Genomic DNA, 27,307 nt, shown 5'->3' with positions numbered 1-27,307 from the left:
ATCTGCATGAATTGGTTACTACGTAAAATGTAGGGGAGTTCTGGAAACAGGCTTTTTTGTAGAAAATTTTGCTATTCGAATCCTATTTAGCCCTCATATGAAAATGCAAATTCATAAACCTTATTGCATATTTTCAAAACACCACCAATTATATTCCAAAAGATGATTTGGCTCCTGTGTAAATGTAAGAGGAGTCCTGGGAACTCAGTTTTTGTAGAAAACTATCGTTTTCGTCCTCCAGTTGGACCCCAGGATAAGAATGAAAATTCAGAACTCTTTTTGCACATCTACAGTATACCACAAATTATGTTCCCAAAGATTAGTTGGCTATTGCTTAGTATGTTAAAGGAATTTGAGTAAGAAAATAGTGTGACAGATATACGACCGGCGTTCTAAAGCAAAGATTCCCCCTTGCAAAAATTTCCTAAAGGAAGTTTTGCTATTTTGCAATAAAGCAAAACTTTCCCCAGATTAATTGCAATGAAGCAAATCTCCTACGGAAGAAATGCCATATTGCAAATCCTTCCCTAGGACTATTGGAAATGCTCAATTTAATGCAAATAAGAATTGGGTATAAATAAAATTGTAATATATATATTGTAATGTAAAATTAGAACATAACATAAATTTAGGAAGTCTTATTATAGGAATCTAGAAACACCAAAAAGTTATATGTTCCTGTATTATCCAATATCCATAAACACACCTTCTTTAAAAGAAAGATTCGGTATATTGTTATTATCTCGATTTATCTGTCCCTCCGTTCGTCTGTCACACTATCTTCGTCCTCAAATTCTTCTTAAATATTTAGACATTTCTAGATCTAAACATCTTTTTGGAAAATGAAAAGTGAGTTCTATAGATGTGCAATAATGTTTTAGAGTTTCCATTTTCACCCAGGGAACCAATAAGGGGTTGGAAAACGACGCTTTCCAACTTAACCCAGTTTTTGTTCCCGTAACTCTTATATTTTACACAGTAGCCAAATCACCCTTTGAATATGACTAATAGTGTGCTGTAAATGTCCATTAAGGATTTGGAATTTCATTTTCATTCCAGAGGCCAATTCGAGCTGAAAAACATCGTTTTCCTTAAAAAAAAGGTAATGTTCCCAAATATCACATCACTAATTGTCCAATCAAAATGAACTCAACTGTAGTTTAATACATAAAAGAGAATTTATTATTTGCTGTGAGAAATCCCCCCTTTCTTTACAAATTTGGTATCTATGCTTAGGATATTTTATGTACTTTGTGAAATGTTGAAGATTGTTAGGGACTATTTCTTTCAAGGCATAGGGGGCCACTTCCAGAGGTTCACACAAGATGGTTACAAACACATAGAAAACACGTGGTTTTGAAGGTATTCCTGTTTGCAGATGGCAAAATCTAGAAAATGCCCTGTAGGTACTTTTGGGAGGCAGCTTTATGTGATAGGTAATGTTTAACAATTTTTGCTAAAATATTTTTGATGAATTTAATGACCTAATTTTTAAAGATTTTATTTAAAAATTCTGTTAAAAATTATATAGTGGAAACAATCGTCGATGTGGCACTTCAAATCCTATCATATTTTAGAAGTATCCAAGTCGTATTTTGGAATTTGATTGATGGTGTCCAGGTGAATTGCATAAGGATTTCGGAATTTTATTTTTATCTTGGAGACCAATTACAGGCCGAAAATTTAAAACGTTTTTTAAATACTCGTTAACAAAAATATGTTCTTTTCAAAAACAACCTTCTAAACAGGCCGAAAATTTAAAACGTTTTTTAAATACTCGTTAACAAAAATATATTCTTTTCAAAAACAACCTTCTAAACAGAAATATTTTTCATTAATTTTGTTTTTTTAATTTCAGACTGGTAATAAATCTATTACATGTATATGAATGACAAACATTAGAGGACCTAGGGCCTCATGCTCACCTAAGCAATTCAGGCTCAGTTTGTTGCATGTATATTTATATAAATTATACAAGAAAACTTGATGTCGCCATCAATTATCACCTAGGAAACATACTAAGACTGTTTTAGTCATATAGAAGCATATAAATATTCTTTTGTGACGGTGTGACTTCATTCAGATTCTCGTCCTCGGCGTCGGAGATAAGGGAGACAACCGAGCGTCTTGTAGACCCTTAAGGAATATTACTTGTGGGTCGTATGACAGTATCTAGTTTCATGTACTCGCTTCTGTCTACCCGTGCTCTTTTTTATTGGTTTGTTTTATACGTACGATTGTCTGACGCCATCACAGTCAAAACATAAAACCTTTGTTTTTAATTTTTTCTTTTATATTGATCTTGCGCGCTGAAAAGGTAAAATCAAATATCAGCTGCAGTGTTGCAAGGTAGGTTTAATTTTTACTTTTCCTTCGAAAATATGATCATTCTTTTAAAGATTCAATTGTTTGTACATTAAGAAAATAAAAAAATTTCACGATTCAAAATAGGTTGAATACACAGAATATAAACAAGTACTTTTTTAAATGGGTAATTGCAATAAAATAAAATAAAAGTGTTTCCTCAGTTTGTTTCAAACATTAAAATTAAGACATGTCTAAAAGCTCTTTAGGATTGTGTAATTTAAAAATCTGTTTTAGCATAAACTTTATAGGGAAAATTCATGTTAAAAATTGCATGCTTTTGCAGCTTTATAATTTTTCAAAACTTTTTTATACTTATAAGGTGTCGATAATAATTTTTTTTATATTATTAGCCGGATACAAACTCAAATAATTTATTAATTTGTTAAGGTTAAGGAATCATTATTCACGTGCAGATTGATTTCCGTATTTTCTTAATAAAATAGCCCATGTTAGTGTAAGTCATTTTTCTGATGTGATGTTATCACGTAATTTATTGGATACGACAAATTAATTTACTATTAGTATGTAGTAACTAGAAAGAGGAACCTTTCTAAATAATACTTTTTTTATCTAAATTAAATGTAGGAAAGTATTTTTTCCAAAATACACATACGATTTTATTTCTCTATTATATTTAAGAATTATTAATTAACACATATGTTTTGAACGATATTCTTATCAAGGTGAGATTTTAAACCTTTCTTTAAACCTTTTTTATATTCATGTACGAGTATTGATCAGATTAATTGTCAGTTTAATTTGTTTCTTTAAAAAATCTATGATTTCTTTGATAATAATATAGAAACATAACTGTTGTTAAAACATTGCTGTGACGTCATGCCTTTGTTCTTGCACTCTAAAAATTTACCTGTAGCCGTCCGATAATAATAATTAGCAGTCCAATAATATATTATCGGACGGCAGTGATAACAAAATCGGACAGTAGTTAAAAAACAACAACTAGAGTGAAATCAAGGTTAAATATGTCCAGAAACCAAAAAAAAGTTAGGGAGAAAAAATTCAGGGAAAGCGAACGCGAGGAAATTAAGTTGTTAAAAATAGCAAACCTGGAGTTTTAACCTTCCTCAAAAGTAACACTTTCTATTCGGTCTTTTGCAAAGCGTTTTCGATACAGCACTGTGAATAAGCCAGTTTAAATCCATTTCTGATAAAGAACCAGTCTGCGAATCTCTTCATTTAACGAGGTTAGTTCGCCAATGACCGCACTTTATCATTATATCATCCAATCAAAATTTTAGATAAAAATCCGCATTTTTACTTTAAATGCATTTTGAGGATAACATCCAACACTGTATCTGTATCAATGTCAAACACACTTACTAAAAAAAAATTCCGAATCATAAAAAAATCCTTCATCACCTGACCACTGTCCATAGTTCCTGCTAAGCCAAACGACTTCCATTGAATGAATGAACCAAAAGAGTTTACTCACTGATTTTACTTTCTAAAGAAAAAAAACGTTCTCTTTTCTTTTGTCTACTTATTAGATGGTTTCAGGTAGAAAACTATTGATGCCTGAACTCCTGTTGTGTAATTATCGGACTTCTCCAGGTAACTTTTGGACATTTAAATAGCAATGTTTTAAGTAAGATATATGCCTCATACAATTCTATATGTAAAATTATCAGACTGTTTTCGGCCCTAACGGGCCTCAAGCAGTCTGATAATTTTACATATAGAACAGTATTCGGCATATATCCATTACTTATGCATAACATCAGTGTTTGAGACAGTTTTCCAGTTTACTTTTTCTTTGAAATAATGACTTTTTCAAGTATTGTTTATACCACTCGTCAACCTGACAGTTTTCAAAGCATATGCTACGAAAGATTTTTTTTTTTTTTTACAATAAAACAGTCAGAAATTAATATTGCATTGTTTATTTACACCAGAATCTATAGTGCTCTAATAAAAAAAAGGAATTTAAGGAAAGAATACCAATTTGGTCTTCATTGCAATGTTTCTCATCAAGTTGCCTAGTCAGGATTCATTTGTTTGTTATTGGTGTTGATCCTTACCTAACAGCACAATTAATTCTAAATTCAAGGATCAGAGTACGAAAGAGACAGCTAACCAGCCGTTCTGTCATAAAACAAGGAACTAAAACGATACATGCTTGTCTCTCCATGTTAATGGAGACTATGTGTTAATTACACCAGTACACTTAATCCCTTCTGTTCAATCAATCTTAACACATATTGTTTTTTTTGGTATTAAAGGTGTCCTCTTAGGTAAGTCTTACTGTATCTGTGCTTACTATTTAAAAGTGCATCGTTTTTAAGAACATATATTCCCCGTTACTACAAATATCCCCAGTACTTGTAAAGATAACAAATCTTTAACAATGTAAATGCAATGAAGTTCAATACAGTGCAAAATTATTTTGATTTTTTTAAAAGAAGCATGATTAACATTGAAATTTCATTATCCTTCCAGGCCGTGGATAAACATGAACCAAAATGAGAGCCTGGTCAGCAACCAATCTTTTCCTCCACCACCTACCACTCCGTCTCCCTCGTTAATACTGTTCCTGACTCTGCAGCAATGCGTGTTTCTCTTGTCTTTTACCGGAAATTTCATTGTCATTGTCGTGATTCTGAAGTACCTGAAACTCAACTCGTTCAGCAATAGAATGGTCGTCAGTTTAGCAGTTACAGACTTATGCACAGGTTTTGCGAGCGGAAGTCAACTTTTCTACTTCCTTTTTCCTGATATAGACCAAAACAAAGTATCTTGTTTTCTACGGTACCGCATTATTTCAATTATGACCACTGCTTCACAGTCTTCGTTATTGTTTTCCACTCTCGACCGTCTTGTAGCAGTCTATTTTCCACACAGATATAACAACATTATGAAGAAATCACTGGGGATCTTTTTCATTATTTTAGCGTGGTCTTTTGCTCTTGTTGTCGGTCTTTTGCCTTTTATGACCCAGGATAATTGGAACAATCTGCAATTCTGTTTCTACCATCTAGTATTCGATAAGTATATTTATCTCATTGACTCAATATCTTTTTACTCCTTCATGTTGTCTTCTTTTTTCATGAATTTTCTGATTCTGAAAAGAGCATGGTCATTTTTAAACAGACGACAACCTACGTTCGAGACTTCTCAAACTCGCCAAAAAAGAATGAAACTAAGAAATGACGTCAAGTCCGCTAAAGTCTGGGGCTTAGTGACCTTGTTCAACTCCATTTGTTGGGCTCCATTCTCAACGTTTCCTCTTGGAATCGGCCTTGGGGTTGTGTATTCTTTACCAGAATTGTTAACCATGAACTGGTTAGTATTTTTAGGAATGTTAAACAGCATTATGAACCCATTCATTTTCACCTGGCATCGACAAGATTTCAAGAAATCTTTAAAAAAGCTCTTCAGAATTCGAGAAAATCTAGTGCATCCAGCTATTGAAGTCAACGTGATTTCTCTTCGGAAAAGAACAAACAACTCAAACAAATAATGATCGAGCTGGTCCCTCAAGCTTACAAACAACGTTAACCCGATAAAAAAAACTCCTACACCAATTTCTAACAAAGAACCTAACTGGCGATGGAGGAAACATTTTGTGTCATGGATGTATCCCTCCCAGCCCAGTTCTTGCCACAGCAAGGCATAAGTCTGAACCACTTTTGTCTAAAATCATTCCGTTGCCATGCATAGATAAAAGGGTTCATAATACTATTTGAAATTCCAAGAAAAACCAACCAATTTGAAAGACTATAAAGCTCATTATTGACTATTCCAAAACCATATCGAATTTGAAAGACGGTATATGGTGCCCAGCAAATGCTGAATGCCACTGTAACGATTGCCATTATACGAGCGCTACGAATGTCTTTTTCAATCTTTTTCTGTCTTTCAACATTCAGAGAATTTCCAGGTCTTATTCGAGTTTGGTATTTCCATGCCTTATGTAGGATAAAACAATACAAAACAACTGAAATTGCCATAAAAATAAACATAGAAAACCCCGTGATGAGATAAACGGATCGGTGAAATAGTACATGATACAAACACAAGATACCCGAGTCCCAGTTATGAGCACCCACAAAAGGAATAAGAAACAATAGAGCTCCAAATACCCATGCCACAATGACTAGTATATTTGATACTCTTTTGGTCATTAAGTTTTTGTAGTGATGAGGCAGGCATATCGCAACAAAACGATCGAAGGTTGTAAACGTTACTAATAACTGGGAGGAAATGGTTACAAGACTTAAAACCTGGTAACGCAAAAAACACAGGACCATGTTAGTGTTTAGACTGACGACCAGAAAATACAAGACCTGAATTCCCGACGTAAAACCGGTAAATAGGTCAGCGATGGACATATTTACGACAAATTTGTTAGTGGCTGTCTTCAACTTTAAGAACTTCACAAAGATGATGATCACAAAAATATTGCCCACACACGCCAGAACAAACACGGCTTGTTGTAGCGTTATGAAGACGATCAGCTTGGACGTAAATGGTGGCTCGGTTGTAGAAGTGTTGGCAGAGGACATGACAACTTTCTGGAAAAAAAAAGACAAGTGATGATAAAATAGGCATTATATTTAATTAAGTTTGAATTCAACACAATAAAAAAATCAAAAATATGTCAATTGCTCTCTCCATCTCAAACAATGAGCAGTTAACCGTTTCAGTTCATTGACTTGTTGAGGTTTAAAAAAAGAAAAAAAAAATCACAGAATAGGAAATGCTCTCACAATTTTGTTTGTGTTTGATACGGAAAGACAGAAGAGGAAGAGAGCAAATAACTGGATAAAGATGCTTGTGTTAATTTTATGAGATTTCAGCACGTCCTAAATAAATACTTTTGACGTTAAAACGTTTTGAGACAGTGCTCTTTTCTTTTAACAGAATTCCGTAAATTTATTAAAAAAAAAAAACAAAAAAAAAAAACATAAACATTTTGCAACGTGAGTTCAAAGATCAGCAATATTAACATACGTATTTACGTTAAACATGATAAATTCCATATAAAGGTAACTCTTTACTATAATTAACTTTATTTCGTCCCAAAACTAACAAAAAGCCCTGAAGATCTTTCCATATTTTCATGACACACCAATGCTTCTATTTGCAATGTCTGCTGTGTTACTGGTCCAAAACCAGATCATTATGCGCTTACTTTTGAAATATGCCTTTTAGCACAATTTTTTGTAGATCAATCATTTACATGCTTGTTGACTCGTACACTCAGGTTTCCTGTTTTTGAATGATTTTGTTATCATTCTATCGTTAAAAAGAATTCAAACACTATGAAACAGATTTTTTCCTCTGAATCAAACATCACATCACCATGCACAATACACTATGATTGAATTTGCATGATACCGTAGAACTTTTGTACTTTTTTTTTTATCCCAAGTGTTTCGCACTTTATCTTTACCTCGACTACAGCGTTTGTGTTGACCTCTATAACTGTTAGTTGCCGCATTGATATAACGGAGAATATCTTGTGTTCAGTCATAAAACGTTGCTCTCAACCTTAATTCGGCTCGGGCAACTTAAGTCCTTCAGGTCCAACTAACTTTATGTTACCCTCATACTCAGTTAAAAATTGAATGATTTTGAACCAATTCAGAGGCCTCTGACGATTCTATAGTTCTACTAGTTTGCATTTACAATAAAAGAAGAGGAGTAGTACCTGGAACTAAAACTTTAAAATAAGTAAATCGATACAAAAAATATGTATCTTCTGTATCAGTGTAGTTTTCTTAATTATTCCTTTTTATTGAATAAGGACTATAGCTTAAGAAGCGTAACGTTTTGAAAGAATTTTACAGAATTTAATTTTATTTTTAGTAACTTTAACAACACGTTCGCCTTAATCTAAATCAGATACACAGAATTATTTATCTTTTTTTTATTGGTTATCAAATTTTAATGAAATCGGATTACAGGTAAAACAGTAGGAAGAATAACATATGATAGAATTTCACAGATAAGACAAAGTAAGGTAATTGAAAAAGGTTCTGTTCGTTATGAAAATCAACACGCCGTTAAAGTAGTAATGATTTGCAATTAAAAGCGTTAAATGATGCTTGTTTCAAAACCAGCATCGGTTTTAATTCAAAGTGTACAAAAGGCAACAAGAGGATGAGAATTTAGACCATTTCTTCACATTTAAGGTACTTTTTACTTAAGAAAACATATATCGCAAGCTTGCATATCTAGAAATTTCATACACATAATGTATCTGATGCTAGTGCATAAAATATGTAAATTAATAAACAAGCTTGCGCTCTGTGTTTTCTGAAATAAAATGTGCCTAAAATGTGATGAAAATTGAATAAATATGAGAAAATTACGAAGTTGGTCAATTTTGTGACCTCTGTGTATGCTTACTTAAAAGCAAATATCATTTTGGAACAGGGATGTGGCGTTAATCGTTTTCAACAAAATGTCGGTGATAATATGCACATATCCTTACTGCACACATTGTCGTCCTTAGACACATATTGTCACTATAAAGACGAATAATGATCCCCGTTGAAAAATAACTGGGGTCATTTTTAACGTTGGAAAATGACCTCCTAGCCGTAGAAAAATGTATATTTTTTTGGTAGAAAAAGAACCCTAGGGGTAATTTTCAACATGTGCAACCTATAAAAAATTGACCCCCGTTGAAAAATGACCCCCAACCCAAAAGAGTGATACGAAAGTAATTTTTTTTTTAAAAAAGGTGATTGATGACAAGGTTTGGTTCTCACCGTCTAATTTTCTTGCGCTTTTCTGACGAACACTGGAAGAACAAGCAATAAAAAATGTAATATAAGAGCATTACATGTGTTTAGATATTTTACTAGAAAAAGACACTAATGGCAAACTAACAAAAAACTATGATAAACGTGATGACTTCAACTTTTCTATCGTCCACTTGCCATATTTATGTAGCAATATACCATTATTACCTGGATATGGAGTTCATGTCTCCCAGTTGATTCAATACGCGAGTGCATATTCTACTTACTAACAATTTCTAAAATGAGGCAAGCTACTGATAGATAAGTTGATATACAAGGATATCAACAGTCTCGTTTTGTCAACAATTCGCAAATTTTATTATCGAATTTAAGGGTAATGCTACTTTTTCTACAGGCAAAATGGTCATTTTTCGACGTCGAAAGCAATTTTTTTGCTCTCTCTCCTCTCTATCTCTCTTCAAGTCCCCAGAAAATATTTTTTAAAACAACATTGTGGCGGCAAAATGTGCAGATGTTCACAGCACATATTGTTGTCGACGACAATGTGTATACAGCACGACAATATATACCGTCATAAGGGATTACAAAAGGCTTTTGATTATGGACTATATACTTCTTAGAGATACCCCAAATTAGGGACCAAAAAGGAGTCTAAGCTTATCTTGACTTTTCTGCTTTAAAACCATGACAACATCATCGTTGAAATCAAAAGATGATAATAGAAATATGTATCTTAATATAGTTTACTTGCTAATTATTTTATTGAATTCTGACCTGCACTGTAGGAGGAGTGTCGTTACAATCAGGTAGACAGACGGACGACAGACATTTTACCATTGTAAAGCTCTTCTGGTATTTTTAACGAACCTGGACCATACAGCTGTATATTTTACTTACATCACAGTCTAAAATATCGAAAATTAACGAATCGTGGCATTTTGATGAAATACTTATATTAGATTATCTTTAGCATTAAAAGAAAAATGATAATAAAAGATGAAGAAAAAAAAACCAACTAAAAACACGTGAAAGATTTTTCCTGTATCTTTTGTAATCTGTTTTCAAAATCAGACTGTTCTCAGGGATTTTAACACTTTTTTTTAATAAAATGAGATTCAAGATTTATTGAATATGAATGCGTCATACTACCGAAGCTATTGTCTCAAATATCCCATCTAATGTGTTCTACAAATAGAAAAAAGATGTCGATTTCAATAACCTAGTCTTGTCACTGAAATCTTGAGTACGGAAGAGTTTAGACAAACAAATCAACCATTCCCAAAATTAGATGTTTTAGTTACACTGCATGGGTAATGTATCAAAAAGTGAGAGAGTTGTACATTGAAGGACAGAGCAATACGGTGGTCCTAGATAATTATATTTAAAAAAATATTTATTCTGTAAATTACACTATTAACTGATTGCATCAGGGATCTGAAATTAAACATGAAATAAAAACCATGCCTTCCTGTCTGGGATGTGATCGGAAAAAATCTCAGACAAGATAATTACTTCAAACGTTCTGTGCTGTATTCTTTAAGTATACCGAAGAACTGTTTTATATATATAGGATCTCCCATGATTTGTGAATAGATATGATTTTTATTTAACGAGTGGTGTGTGTGTGTTCTATCCCCGAGCCCATACATGGGAGATTCTTTTTATCAAGTTTTATGCTATTTCTATGGGTTTTATCCCTTTTTAAATACTTTTTTTGCCTGTCGACTGTTTTAAGTTGGATTACAACTTCACAAAATGAAATATTACGCTGCTAAAATAGTTCTCAAAGAAATAAAGAAAGACCTTTTAAAAGCAAGATTTGTAATTTCAATTATTTTATTAAATAAATAATTAGGAATTCTACCTCTACCTTCCATGTTTACAAATGCCCATAAATAATGTACATGTATTTGTTTATATGATATCATAAGGTGTAAGAATACATATAGACATGTATAAAGGAAAATATCAAATGGATAAAGGGTTAAGCATGTGATAAAAATATTTTTCCGTAGAAAAGCCACCTCCCGCAAATCCAAATATATATATATTTTTAAAAAATCAGAGGAATCTCGGTTTTTTATTACCCACGTTAATAGTAAGATGAAGGCATTACAGATGTTTGTTGATACTCATGACAAAGATTCATCTACACAACAACATTTTATTGTATTTCACCGAATATCGGCAAAATAAAGTAATATTTACAGGTAGCAATAATTTAACATCCTTTTCCCCCTTCCCAACTGTTGCCCAGTAACTTTCCCTAATCATGGATCAGTTAAATTCAAGCTATGCCTATTAGTATAGTTATGCATAAAATATAATTCATGTATAGTCTTTATTTCATATCAATTATTATTTGAATTTATTGTTAGTGTTTAAATTAAAATTTATGCACAAACATATCTTATCAACAGTGTCATAAATTCGTCGACTTCCCGATAATTATTTGAATTTGCAGTCTGATAGTGTAGCCTTGTAGAAGTGCATCGTTAGAGACCCTTATTCATCGGAGAATTTTGCATAACAATTTTCGTGAAACCGTTTCATCTTTTCAATTACTTCGATACAAAATGTCAAGCGTTTGGAACTGATATTTAATTACCTTCTCATTTTATTACGTTGATAATAAAATAGCAAACCCCTTCTTTAATAATTTTTTTAAGTACAGCCCATTCTAGGTCTCGATTTGATTTATCACAGAATATAAAATATTTTCTACCGATCAATTGATTTTAATTAAAGATTCAATAAAAGTTCTACTTTGTATGATTCAACAAATAATCCGATAGTCCTATCACCACTTTGACACTATTTACTGACCAGTATATTCCGTTCTGATAAGTCCGAGGATAACTTAGGATTTCGTTCAAGTGAGATGTTACCGTTAGAACCTTATAAAAATGGACAGGCAACTTAGCAAATTGTACTTTAATGAGAAAAATAATTACAAAATAAAAAATACATAATTTGAATATTGTTGTTCAGAAACATTTTGAACTCTTTGAAATGATGCATAGCGAATCTTTTTTGTTTCCTTTGATTTTCGATCAATGTTGTCTCTTTTTCACTCTTTGAACAGTATCCAATACCAATTTCCCAATCCTTTTAAATTCTAATTGGAAGTACTTTTCATGGATTTAAAAACACTGGAAAATATTTCAAAATAGACATATGTATAATTATAAAAGACACAGAAGAATGGGTCGATAATAGCGTATTGTCTCCTTCCTACAGAACGGATACAAATGCGTTATAATAACATTAACTGCATGTAGTGTGTACGTGAAAAATCAGGAAAAAAGAGTCATAAGTCTTTTTTATGTGACTTTCAGAAAGAACATACATGATGATCCCAGTGAGCTTGAAATAAAAGATACCACAGATTCTGACACATCTGTTTCATATTTAGATATTTTACTAGAAAAAGACGTTAATGGTAACCTAACAACAAAGCTTTATGATAAATGTGATGACTTCAACTTTTCAATCGTAAACTTCCCTTATTTATGTAGCAATATACCCTTTTCACCTGCATATGGGGTTTATGTCTCTCAGTTGATTCGATACGCAAGAGTATGCTCTATGTATGAACAATTTCTAAAACGAGGCAAGCTATTGACAAACAAGTTGATGAAATAAGGATATCAACAGTCTCGTTTAAAGTCATCTTTTCGCAAGTTTTACGGTCGATACAGTGACCTTGTCTGCACATACAACCTATCATTGAATCAAATGCTGACTGACGTTTTTCATACTAATTGTTAGGCCATTATTTATACACTAAACTGTCTACGGATTTCTCCGTTATTACCCGATCATGACAAGGAGCACATGGCGGGTGTGAACGGTCGGCAGGGGATGCTCACTCCTCCATGGCACCTGATCCCACCTCTAAATTTTGAGGTCCGTGTTTGCTCTGCTTCAAATTTGTATCGTTTCATTGGACTTTCGAGATTGAATACTGTTCGTTATCTTCATATTTCATTTCACAGAAAAATATCTTAAACAGAAATTTGTTTGAAATTTTTTCAAGTGCAGTTCAAATGAAAATCTTGGGATACAAATGAACATTCTATATTGTTTCCTCTCAGTGTTGTTTTATGTAGGACATACTGTCTGTTAATTGGCCTCCTATTTTATAACCAGTGGTGCAATTACCCAATCTCAGAATAATTTACTGGGCGTTATAAATTGTTCAAATATTGAGAAGCAAGAAATATAGCATTAGTTTCTCTGAATAATTTGCACTATCTTAAACAATGCGAATTTTTTTTTTCCACTTGCAAGTAAAATAGATTTGATTCCGAAATACCTTTTTAATGATAGTTTTTTTTTCTAAAAAATTTCATCTATTATATTCCAAAAGGCGAAAAATATCTTGCATTCAAAATAACAATTTCCATTACATTTGGGACCTTATTAATAATTAACAAATATATCATTGAAATTCGAAATCTAAATTCATTCTAATTGTCTTACCTTTTTCGTTCTCTTCCCTCTGACTTTGTGCTTGTTTATGGGACGGTAACAGTTGTGTAAATTTCACTTACTAACCATCTTGTAATAAGACCATAAACGGACAATTCACTGATTGATTTAAGCGTGTCATATTCTCCTGATAGTGAGAAAACAAAACAAATGGAAACACATGTTACAGAGGTTGGACATCCGTAATGGTAGGCTTGCTGGAGCTGTTTCATACTATTCAAATAGGCTGTAATTTATCAAACTGTACAGAACAATACTGAAGTCAAAGTGATGTAAAAAAAAAAAAATATGCAAATATGGATTGATTATATAATTTTTGACACTAATGAATGTCAGCTGTATCTCGATTTTTAACAATTATTTCTTCTTTTAACAATGTTTTAATGTTACATTCTGAATCAATAGATATTGTTGGTATTTCAAATGTATAAATATTTGAACACTAGGAAATTATCAATTCAAAATCTACAATGTAGATAATCCTCATGAGATTGAAAATCAACTAAGGTATGTCATATAAATTTGTTTCACAACAGGGAACCATGATTTTCTATAATAACATGATCTGGTTCTTTCTCTTCCTGATGATAAAGCCTTTTATGACAGGATACTAATCTGTCTAACATGCATTTCATTCAATAATACCATACATGTATATCACCATCTGGTGTTCCCATCATATATATATATTAGGGATGGCAATTTTTAACCGGTTAACCGATTACTCGGTCGGAACGATGGTAATCGGTTGGCAAATCTGTAATCGGTTAGTCGGGAAAAAATATATGTGTAAACTTCCTCAGAAATCAATTTTCATCATAAAAATTCTCTGAATGTTGATAAGTTTTCCACATTTATTTCAGCCAACTTGGAGGTAATTAATTGATTTAGGCTCTTCAAATTGAGGCCGTTGGGGGTAATTGGTCAGTTTTTGAAGTGTTAATTGCTGTTTAAACACCATGCCGTTAAACTCCATTGTACATTTCCTGTATCTCTTTTAATGATATTAATTAATTAAAATTTCTTTTGAGTACATTGACCTGATTACAATGTGTATATTACCCGTCTATCTTCTAGAGTTGTCTGCCAAATTATGTTTTTAAACAAACATTGCAAATTAAGTGTTAGTTCGGTCTCATTTTCTGTTTATGGTGATAATGCAAAATAATGTTGCGTAACATCATCAGTCTTAAATATCTGATGGACATTTCATGGTTTTCTTATTTTTTTTTTCTATCGAAATTTAAATAAAGCATATGAAGTGTAGTGATTAAGCATATACAAAATATTACTGATTTTTTTTTTTTTTTTGTAAAGTTTTCTTGCATATATGAATAGAGTTTACTTTAAAAAAAAAAAGGTCAGAAAAATGTGTATTTGATACGATTAACCGGTTAATCGGTCGGAACGTCTTGCGGTTAACCGATTAGCAGTTTTGTATTCGATTGCCATCCCTAATATATATATATATATATATATATATATATATATATATATATATATATATATATATATATATATATATATATATATATATATATATATATATATATATATATATTCTGAGCAGGAAAGAATAAATAATACTGCTACTGCGATATGCCAAGAATATGTAAAAAGCAAAAATCACGAATCGTGATAAATATAAAAAATCCAGTAAACAAAACGAATGGTGAAGAGGGCAAAAACACGGACAGCTGGACACATCAGAGGTGAGTCAGGTGCATAGGAGGAGTAAGCATCCCCTGTCGACTGGTCACATCCGCCTTGAGCCCTTTATATAAAAACAAAGTAAAATACGACCTAATGATAGGTTATATTTGATATCAATGTCATTATAACGATCAAGAAATTTGCAAAATGCTGACTTAAAAAGAGGTTGTTAAATCATTGTAACATCAACTTATCTGTCAATAGCTTACCTCGGTTTAATCGATCACACTCAGAGCATGCTCTTGAGTATCGAATAAGATGGGAAACGTACATGTATACCCCATATGCAGGTGATAGGGGAATATCTCTATATAAATAAGGAAAATTGACGATGGAAAGATGTCGTTTCGTTTACCATACAATTTAATTGATAGTTTGCCCTTGTTGTCTATAGTCAGTAAAAATAAAGTTAAAAAACCTTTTTGAGATTTTCTTTACATTCTGTCTTTTAGTTCTTTACATTGAAATATATTGCAACTCTCCACCAATTTTGCCGTAGGGCGAATTTAAAAATAATGACCAGGCACATCATGATCAATTTGCACTAAAAAGTCAGGCTAAGTGAATAAATTTCTGTAGCTCAGCATGTGTCTTAATACTGACTAAATGTCTGCCAAACATTTCATTGATATCTTAAGACACAAAAACGTTATACCCAAAAATGAGCCTAACAATATCAAGAGTGCAATTTCCTTCCGTGACATTTTGAAAATTTCTTATTTTTTGAAGATTTGTTCAATAAATAATGATGGTTTAAGATACAAATAAAGATTTTCCTAAAAAAATTAATATATTGAGCTTTAATATTAGAATGTAGTAACTTACTCTTGACAAACTTGAATTTTCAAAGTGTAAAACAATAACCGATATATCATTTAAAGGTTTAAAATGTCGTATAAATCAGAAGCAGTATTAAAGAGAGTCAAGTATCTGTGCATATCCATTTATGTCAGGAGTGTAACATGTCATTTAACAACTACATTGTATGACAAACAAGATGAATTTAGCTTTTCCATCGTCAATTTTCCTTATTCATGTAGTAATATTCCACTATCACCTGCTTATGGTGTTTATGTCTCCCAACGTATTCGCTACTCAAGAGCTTGCTCCGAGTACGATCAATTTTTAAAGCGAGGCAGGCTACTCACTGATTAGTTGATGTTACAGGGATTTCAACAGCCTCGTTTAATTTCAGCACTTTTTTTTTTAAATTTATGCTCGTTATAATGACCTATTTAGCAAATATAACCTATCATTGGGTCGTATTTTGGCTGACTTGTTTCATATCAATTGTTAAGCCTTTGTTTTGTACTGAATTGACTAGGGATAGTCCCTTCTGACTGACCTGCTGGCGTGACCAGTCAACAGGGAATGCTTACCCTTCCTAGGCACCTGATCCCACCACTGGAAATTTTAAGGGTCCGCGTTTTTTGCCCTATTCACGCATCTGTATTGTTTGTGGATTTTTTGAGATCTATCACTGTTTGTTATTTTTACCTTTTACATCTCCCCCTCCCTCAACTTGGAAAAAATTATCAGTATACAATGTTTTGCTTTCTTTTTTTGGAAAATGAAGACACAAGGGACATTTTTACCAAATAAATCTATCATTCACAGGATTTTTCTGTATTCCAGATTTCTATTTCTACCGTCAGAAGTGCAACACATTTTTATACATGGAACATGTTCTGATGTAATTTATGCTTCACAATTTTACTTTAAAGATCTTGGTCAGGAGTGCAACAAAAATGTTGATCAATTATTAATAAATATAAGCAAAAATTGATAAGTAGAATGTTAACGTTTCTAGTTGACCTCAATTGCTATTAGTGTATGTCTTATGAAGTAAAATGTCCTATAAAATAATGTATAATAAAATCACTTTAAAATCTAGTATTTTTATAAGGCGACTTACTATATAAAACTTCTCTCCTTTTTTTGGATAAGATTTGACTAAATTGAAAAAAATGTAATTTTAGGAGAATTTATTTCATCTGTGGTTATTACCAGGGAGGAGTTTTCAAATGACCCCACCCAATCCGAATCATCCAAGGATACCACTTTAAGAAATAGAAAGATTGCCTGAAATTTGCCCAGTGGTTCCAGAGAAGAAATTGAAAATTGATAAAAATATTGAAAATAGGAAGTAACGAACAAAAATGGATTTAAACAGATCATTTTGTGTACTCAGGTGGTCTTAAAATATAATTACTGCTGCAACAAACAGTCTTACATTAGTGGACAAAAATATAGTAGCTCATCATCACTTAAGACTTGTCAGCAAGCCGCACTCTACAACATCTCAAAGAAGGGAACACCGATTTGCTTTCAATGGTGAAGAAAAGGCATGTAGAGAGATATGCCTTCTCATAACAGCTGTAAAGATTGAAAGTTGATTAGACAAAACCTTTTAAACAATTTGTGTGCAGCAAAGTGGGCTAAAAGTGCATACTGAGTATAGTGATACTTTGTCTAGTGGCAAAACTTTTGCTGCTTAAAGAGCGAATGGATTTTGTAAACTGACTATCGAGAGCTTTTTTCAAATACGTAAAAAAGTTCTTGTAGCAGAGTAATGAGCATATATCTTTAATTGATATCTTTGATAAGGAAATTTAACTCCTCTATTTTGTATAAAAAAAAAAGAAGAAGTTCAAAGTAAAATAGGAGACGTACTAGTGATTTGATCATCTTTTGTTTTACTGTGTCTAGAGTTATTAGTATTTTAAATCCTTTATGCTCAGTTCGACAAGCAATTCAATATACATTGCACCTCAGGTGTTCAGAAATGTTTAATGAAATATAATAAATGTAGGGACATACCAGTTCCTGTTGAATTCCTGGAATAATACATTGCTTGTCTTAAAAAAAATAGAGATGAACTTGATCAGACAATGTACACTGTGGGCTATTTCATCTGATCAAAGGTATGCAATTTAGACAAGGACTCGAATTTATTCATTTAAAATAGTGTTTAGTAAAATCAATACCATAACATTTGTATCGCTTCAAGTTTGCGCAAATGAGAAATATTATACAAAGAAATGATGTATAAAGAAATTAATTACATAGACAATGACCACATGTTTATCTCATCATATCACATAATATTCTTTTTTGTAGACTTTAGTGATTTTGTAAAAATTACGAAAAAAATGTCAGATAAACAATTTTAAAAAAAATAGTTTTAAATACGGGCTATGAAAGTGTACTATACCAACATTTCACAGCTCTTTTGTGACATCAGTAGGGAAAAAATATGCTGACTGAAATGATGTCAAAGAATCAAGGTCTATGACATATACTTTTTTATTTTCATATTTTGCAAACATTCTATAGTACTTGATGTTGTGTGAACTTGAGTAGCGTGTTCATACAAGAAACATGACCTGTGAAAAGAATTAAAGAAAATGTTGGTATTATATGAAGGCTTATTATCAAAACCATTGAAAACAGACCGCGATTTTAATGAACGTTCATCTGGCTCTAAATGAGGACCAGAAAAAAATCAAAATTTTCTTCTCATCAATAAGACTTTACTCATTTCGTTTTTAAAGGTGCTTGGAGATAGATTTGAAGTTAATATTTTCTTAAATTTTCGGTATAATATCATGGCTTATATGTTTTTATAACATTTCACATGGAAATAAAATTAAAAAAAAAACCTTATTTTATCTGGAAATTATTAAAACTACAAATATCGGGACGCGTTTGATTGACACATCTATGCACTTTCACAAAGTAAACTTTATCCTTAATACTTAAGAAAAGTAGAAATTTTGTTGTGCATTAATGAAAAATATTAAACTATAATCCAGAAAATAAAGAGTAGAAATGTGAGAAAGCAAAACCAACTCACCAGTATTGTCAGTCCGTGCTCAGTGGTGTGTGCAGAGTTTAACAAATTGAACACACCCATGAAACGTAAACTGTTTTTGTAAACAGGGTACGAAATCTGTTATTGTTAATGTTTACGTTTCAACTGGTGTGTTTAATTTTTTAAACTCTGCACACATCACTGACCACGGACTGACAATACTGGTGAGTTGGTTTTGCTTTCTTACATTTCTACTCTGAATTTTCTGGATTATAGTTTGAATATATTTCATTAATACACAACAAAAATATTACTTTTCTTAAGTATTAAGGATAAAGTTTGCTTTATGAAAGTGCTATGATGTGTCAATCAAACGAGTCCCAAAATTTGTAGTTTCAATAATTTATTTTATTTCCGTTTGAAATGCTATAACAACATATAAGTTATGATATTATATCGAAAACTTGAGAAAATATTAACTTCAAATCTATGTCCAAGCACCTTTAAAAATTAACCTAACAAATAGATGCAGAGCTGTAATTCTCTCTGGGAAATGAAAATCAGACAGCAGGCCCATAGCAACGGTTTTAAAAAAAGGGAAGGGGTGGCAACCTCAAAAAAAAAAACAAAAAACAAATTGACATTTAAAAAAAAACCTTACCAAAAAGTGAGGGACTTCCAAATTAATTTGACAAGCTAAAAACAGAAGGAAAAAAAGGGGAAAACTAAACTGTCCAAGAAGTGGGGGGGGGGGGTCTCAAAATAATCTGACAAGCTGAAAAAAAAAACAGAACAAAACAAAACAAAACCACAAAAAATAACAAAAACAAAAAACAACTTAACTGTCCATACTTAAAAAAATCATGCGGGGGGGGGGGGGGGCTTTCTATTACGTTTTGGTATTTTTTTTTAAACCTGGTATTTCCCACTGCTCGACCTTACACCGCAACAAAAAGTGAAGCGGGGCCAGCATCTAAATGAAAATTTACTATAGCAAAATACTATACACAGAAATAATAGGGGGAAGCAAACACCGACCCCCAGCGTTCTACGGACCTGATCACAGACATACCAGATTGTCAGAATTCTATTTCTTAGAAAACTACAGTTGTGTAGCGACATAACAAGGTAAGCGAAGAAAATATGCCCGTAATATGTTAGAAGCTGCATGCTTTTTTCACATCATGGTCTTCTAAACAGATAGAATACTTGTTGCGATAAGTTAAAGGTTAAACTATGTCCAAAAATGCAGAACAGAGGTGGCATCCACAAAAAAACTCATTTGTTGGAACCTTCTGGGGGTAGCATTGAGAGATCTGTATGTTTAAAAAAAAACTTGGATATTCATCCACAAATATGTTACATATTTAGGAATCTATTAAATTTATCACGCAGGTAGTTAATACAATATTTTGATATTTGCAATATGACAGGGTACAAGGGGGCTTCTTAGATTAGATCAGATATATTGCTGATAAAGGCCACTGAAGTGACCGGGGTTATGCTAACACACCGGGACAAAAGAACGTATGGCGGATGCAAAAAGGCCTTTATCCCTTTATTTGTGCATTCAAATCGTGTATTAAAATCTCCTAGTCATTCTGGAGATCGATGACGATAATTAATGTATACAGTTTATCACTGGTGATCTTTTATTGTCCCTCAAAAGTCTTTTCAGCTGGAAGATTACTGATTCTTTGTATAAAATTTAAATAACTCCGCTAAGTGGCGGAGAGGTATATATGCGTTTTGGACACGAAGTCGGTGAATGGTAACAGTTAAAGGATATGTTAATTTTCTGTAACTTAGCGTTTTGCGTGTCCTGTTTATCTGATCTTTAAATTTAGGTTTATATGTATCAACTTTTAAAGAAAAGAAACTATTTATGCTAATGCGTTACGTGATTTTTTTCTAGAACTGGGATTTAAGTTTGAGAGGTTCTAAAAATATTTTCCTTCGTAAAACATCGTTAGATTTCAGTTTGAAGAAATTCAAAGCAGTGTTCTTTTCTGAACAAATATTTACAATTTGGGAGCAAAAGAGAATTACAAAACATTTGTGTTTGATTTGCCATGTGCGATTTTCTTTCAAAATGAACCTGTGGACAAAGTTCTACTGAATTAATTCAGAATGTCCGAAGGGAAAACAACAACAGAATTTGATTACGGAGGCGGATACATTAATGTTTTTATTCCCCGTGCTGATGGAACAATCGTTGATCCGAGGAAATTCCATCCACCTTCTCCAGTTTTCACTCTTGAACATATCTACAAATTTAGTGAAGACGTGAAGAGGGACAGGCATTTATTTATAGACAGAAAACCATATTTTCATGGTTTCTATGGTGAAAGCCTTGAGCAATTGAGAGACGATGTTTCTAGAGGTGGAGACTCCATCCAAAACAGTTTAGAAAGGGATAATAATACAAATGTCAATGTGGTCAAACTTTCGATCGATGCCTCAACCAAAGCAATTCCTAGAATACGCGATAAACGCTTTAATGAACGTTTAAGTGCCTATGTTCGAAAGAATGCAGCTGTAGAGAAAGTAGAAACAACAGATCACAGCGTGAAAGAATCCAAAACATTAGCTGAGAAAGCCAACAACATTTTGCAAAAGTCACCTACTCAAAATTTAACACCAAGAAGACCAAAGATTCGGCGCGGACTGACATTTCATACTGTGTCACCTACAAAAATGAATACAGTACAGTTACCAAGACTGAATACCTCAACTCCATCTTTTTCAAAACAAAGCACGATGTTGACTTTGAATACGGAGAGAACCATGTGGTTTCCCGATTATGTGATAGAGAAAACATACAATAAATTTGGTTTGGGTAGGCCCCCAATCCGACCTTCTTCCAAACCGAACAAGATATGGCGACAATCCACCGCACTTTTGCAAAGAGACAAGATATCGGTTATGAATAGGGCTAGGTCAGTCGAAGTATACAGAACAAACAAACAAACCAGCAATATTAACAGTATTCAACGAGAACAAACAACGGCTTAAATAAAAGCAGCTTTAAAATTATGGTAATATGTATATCAAACATACTTAATGCTGGAATATTCAGTTTATCTATTGTATGCATTTATAACATGTATTCGAAAATTCTTATGGGAACAACCTATCCCTTAATCAACACTGTCTACACAATTATCTGTCCAGATCATCCTACAACATTCAGGAGAAATGAAAGATGCAACAGCGCTGATCACTTTTATTTTTTCTAATAGAGCTGGAAAATGGATTATATATATGGTGCTCCATTGAGTGGAAGTATATTTTCGTATAGCGGATTTATCAATCCAAACATCAAAAGATTTTAACTCTGCTTGACAAACAACTGATTACACGGGGTCAAGTTATCATTTCAAACGATTTATAAAACGTTTCATTTCAATGGGTTCTCTTCGATGGCCTATAATTTATATTTCCAGAATTACACAATGGTGAATTAAACAGCACATTTTTCATTCACAGGCAAAGCATTGTAAAAACATACTTATCCAAAAAAATGTAAATTAGCATTGAAATGAAAAGTGATATTAAAACTTGGCATGATAATGCACGTTGTTAAGAGATTATTGTTTATTTTGTAGTCAAGTACCTATAGACTATTTTCTGTCGAGAACTTGAGTTCTCTGTGACAATACACTCTTGAAGTGGGTGATTAATGCGACAAAGCGTTGGTGATATGCTTATCAGATAAATTGGCAATTGAATTAAGTTTATTAACGAGTTTTTTTTTAAATATAATTTTTTTTTATCCTAAGGTCATGAGGAATCACGAATGATAATAAATTCATTTAAAACTATCAATGCCTTTGGTGATATTCGAAAACATCGATATGGAATCGGTGTCAAGCTTAGGTATTGAAAAATATGTAAAATATATTATAAATATGTTGTCAATAATGTATAGTTTTTATTCGCAAGACACAATGAAATAAAATAAGAAAGTTTGGCATAACAATGAGAAAAACCAAACCATGTCCATCATTAACTATGATATAAAAGATGAAGATAACGAACAGTGATCCATCTCATCAATCCATTAAACAAAACCAATCATGAACAGGGTAAAAACATGGTCCCCTGGGAACGTCAGAGGTGGATCAGGTGCCTAGGAGGACTAAGCATCCCCAATCGACTCGTCACACTCGCCGTCAACCCTATGTATTGGTCAGGTAGACGGAGTAATCCGTAGTCAAATTTAGTATAAAAGCAATAATCTAACAAATGGTATGAACATGTCACACAAAATACGACCCAATGATAGGTTGTATTTATAAACAAGGTCAATGTAACGACCATAGAAATTATGAAATGCTGACTTTAAAAGGGAATGTTAAAATCCTTGTAAATAGACTTATTTGTCAGTAGCTTGCCTCGGTTTAAAATTGATTGTACCCAGAGCATCCTCTTGTGTATTGAAACAGTTAGGAAGCATAAATATAATATACAAGTAATATTGGAATATTACTTCAAAAATTAAGGAAGTTGACGGTGGAAAAGCTGAAGTCATCCCATTTCCTTTAAGATTATTTATGGAATGGCCATTACCGTCTATGAGCAGTAAAACATCTCAATACGAAACATTTTATTTCGAGTTCACGTGGGTATATCGAGTTGACATATGAATGAAAGTTACTATTGTTAACTGATAAAACGTCGTCGATACATCTCAATGTTGAATGGATTCGCATGTAAAAGTTTGTAAATAGATTCTGTTTCAAAGGAATATAAAAACAGGTCAGCTAATAAAGGAGTACAGTTAGTACCTACGGAATTCCAACAGATTGTTGGAAGACCTGGTCTCCATAGATTACATATATATGTAGAGACGTCACCATATATCAGTGAAATGTTTCAAAGTTATACCTATATTCGGCACTCAGGGCCGTTGAGCAGTGAAGATTTTCATCGTGCCAGTCCCTACGATGACCCGTGACTTTCACTTCTAGTGTGGTGAGGAGTGCCGGGTGCTCGGCAAAGGAACATTTATTACTTCTGTTTACATCTTAGATTTGACGTGGCACGGCGAACAAGCATCGAACCCGGAACCCCGATCACGAAGCGAACACCCTACCGTGATCCATGATATTGTCAATGAAAAATTCAAGCATATTTTTAAAATCAACTTCAGAGTACTTGTATGAGAATCAGAATGGATTTTAACAAATAAATTTTGTAGATGACCTGTCACAAGATATGAAAATTTACGAGTTCCATTTTTATTGAGGATTCAGTTGTCTATGATATTAAAAACCTCTTCTTTAATTTATCGTGAAAAATGGTTGAGTAAAGCGTAGAAAAGTCATTTGTTTTGATTCTATTGATGTTTTAAAAAAATTTGAAAATTTAAATTTTCAAAAAGATCTCTGGAGTGTTTTTAGAATCCACTTCTTGAATATGTTGTAGCACAATACGCCTGATGTTTCTCCTTCACAGGAGTTATTTTGGTGAGGAGTAAGGATAGGGGCCCGGCTTGGTTGACCATTTAAAGCTATATATATGGCGTATCTGAGCTAAAAAATAAAAATACGAGATTGAGTGTAGATAAACATGATATATGTTAGTTACGTTCAAATTAAAATTTTCACCGATTTCGAACTTGAATAACCTCATGTTTCTATTGGAATCAGGTATAGGTAAGGAAAATCAAACCCACTTCCATTGACTAGAATGTTAAAAGTACTTAAAACTGAAAGGTGATTTCGAAGAATTTCATGTTTTGAAAGGGAACTGTGAGTATAGATTTGATTACAAGATATGAAATTTAAAAACCGAATAGTTCTAAATTCATCTGTCATAATAAGCCTATCAAACAAAGACTATTTTGTTAAAAACTTTGTCGGCTGGAATCAAAATATACTTTTCAAGTAGTCTTTCTAATTCTTTTATCACTTCCGTCTATTGAAAACGGAAGGAAAGATACTTCTCATTTTGCCCTTTTATTTGCTAATGCGATTTTTAATACTGGGTATAAATCTAAAACCGTGACAGAGTGTCTAGGTATTCCCCTTCATATTTAGCCCATCGTAGCATACCCTTTACGGAATTCATAAAAGAAATGAAGTTCTGTTTCCATTTGAGAGATTTTAGCTCCTTGAATTTAGGACCTTTTCAATTTATAGCTTTTAGGTCGTCATTTTAAGCTATACGTACATCACCATTAATGATATTTCCAGCTGGAGTATAGTTGAAAGAAGCGAAAGAACAAAAACAACTTTTGTTTTAGATGCCCAATATTAACGCACTGTAGAGTTTGTTTATAATTAAAAAGAATTGGATGCTACGGTTCCGGAAAGTGTAGGAAATGCAAGGTGTAGACTTCAACTTAAAATGTGGTGAAATACAAATCTGAACTTTTCTATGATTAAGAATGTTGTTAATGTTTACAATGTCTATACCTTTGATATATTAAAATTTAAGGAATGGATGGGGTGATTCGAAATCATTATCTTCGTGGCGGTTTAAAGAGGTTATGATGGGCAACATCCATAATCGCAAACACTAGTCTGAAAAATCCAAGTATGGAATTGCTTTAGCTTCTTCCAATAATCAATTTAAAAGTTTCAAGGGCACAGAGTAAAGTTTAGTGCAAATGTGATGTAGACCTAATTGTTTATAGGCGAAAGATAATACCGAATCAAATGATACATGACATAATTAAAAATATATATTTGATCTTAAGAGGGTTTATTAAGTTGAAACATATCATTCTTGATTTAATATCAAGCAATTTGTTTTAATTGGAATAAATGGTAGCGCCATGATGGAAAAAAAATATAGCTTTAAAGGTGATAAGTGGCTGTTAGAGTGTTTGCCTCTGATACGACTGGAGTACAAACAGTATAAAATGTCAATGTTAACTATGATGTTAAGTTTTCCATTGTAACGATTTTTAAAAAAAAAAAAATACATATATTTGGTCTCTATTTCAACCTTGTGTACTGATTTTCAATTCAATCTCAGAATTTAAACTACAGTGGACTACAATTACTACAGTAACGAGATGCTTGGGATATCAGTTTAAAACTCGTTATATGTGATATTCGTTATATTCGATGTCTCCATTCACAAGCTGAATGTATCAGTATTTTGATAAAGACTTACATATGTACATGTTTTTTGCATATTCCCATGTCAAATAACGTCCACACAACTTGGAATTAAAGAGGTGAACTTAAATACACTTTGTTCTAAGACATAGTAAAATCATTTCTTTTTAAAAAGTATGCAGAATTGAACTAGTGCATGTAAAGATATTTAAGGACATCAAATAATGCCACTTATTCTTGTAAAGAAGATATCATTGCACTGCATGATGTGATCAAGCTAAAATACTCGCACATTGCATTTACAATTTTTGTGAAGTACTGAAATTAGGAGATCATTGTCCATCATTGTTCATATTGTGTGTTAATATAACCCCCCCCCCCCCAAAAAAAAAAAAAAAAGATTCCGTACGACTTCCGCGTCTGACCCTAAATTATTTTGCAATTTCTTAACGTTTTGGCACAATCTCTTGAATAAAATATAGAGAAACAAACATTAATCAAGCTCAAAAATCCATTGAGACAATACAAATTGGGAGCAGAGCAAACACACGCCTCTAAAACATCAGAGGTGGGATCAGGTGCCATGGAGGAGTAAGCATCCCCTGTAAACCGGTCACAACCGCCGTGTGATTCTTGTAATGAGATGGAAAACGGAGAAATCCTTAGACAATTCAGTGTGTAAATAATAGTCTAACAATTAGTATGACAAACGTCAGTCAGCATCCAACATTAAGACAGATTGTATTTGCTTATATGGTCATTGTATCGAACATAGAACCTGCAAACTGATGAAGACCGTACACACGGTAAGGTTTGCCTTATAAGTCTAAACCCTTACGTTTTTGTAAGCCGCTTGGCTTTCATGTCCAAACGCTAAGGCAAGACTTACAAGATTATTAACAGCATTCTGTAACTTCCACGTTTCTTTTAAGCCCTAAACAGTGCATTCAGTCGTCAAAATAGAAGACAATGTTATAAGGGCGTTGTTTTAATTTTACTGACCATTGCATTCAAACTTCTTAAAGAGAGGAAGAGGTTGAACAGAAGCAATTGTGTTGTATGTCTCATTTAAAGACAACAGTAAAAAAGACAGCGCCATACACACATTGAAATTT

The 27,307-nt window shown here is 32.7% G+C and overlaps 1 protein-coding gene across 1 annotated transcript; it reads right to left on the bottom strand.

The window, feature by feature from the left end:
- Positions 1-4,885: 4,885 nt before the first annotated feature.
- Positions 4,886-6,896, bottom strand: LOC133177024 (adenosine receptor A2a-like). Its single transcript, XM_061312107.1, has one exon. The coding sequence runs from the start codon at positions 6,888-6,890 to the stop codon at positions 5,925-5,927; it is 966 nt and encodes a 321-aa protein (XP_061168091.1). The 5' UTR covers positions 6,891-6,896; the 3' UTR covers positions 4,886-5,924.
- Positions 6,897-27,307: the final 20,411 nt, after the last annotated feature.

This window comes from Saccostrea echinata, unplaced genomic scaffold, assembly GCF_033153115.1.
Source record: "Saccostrea echinata isolate AGI-Se365-2 ecotype Australia unplaced genomic scaffold, CSIRO_AGI_Sech_v1 ptg000086l, whole genome shotgun sequence".
NCBI lineage: Eukaryota > Metazoa > Mollusca > Bivalvia > Ostreida > Ostreidae > Saccostrea > Saccostrea echinata.
This window is presented reverse-complemented; position numbering and strand designations above follow the sequence as displayed.

Bases quoted from the DNA above. Each gene is read 5' to 3' on its own strand.
- LOC133177024 (XM_061312107.1), bottom strand. From the start codon at position 6,890: ATGTCCTCTGCCAACACTTCTACAACCGAGCCACCATTTACGTCCAAG.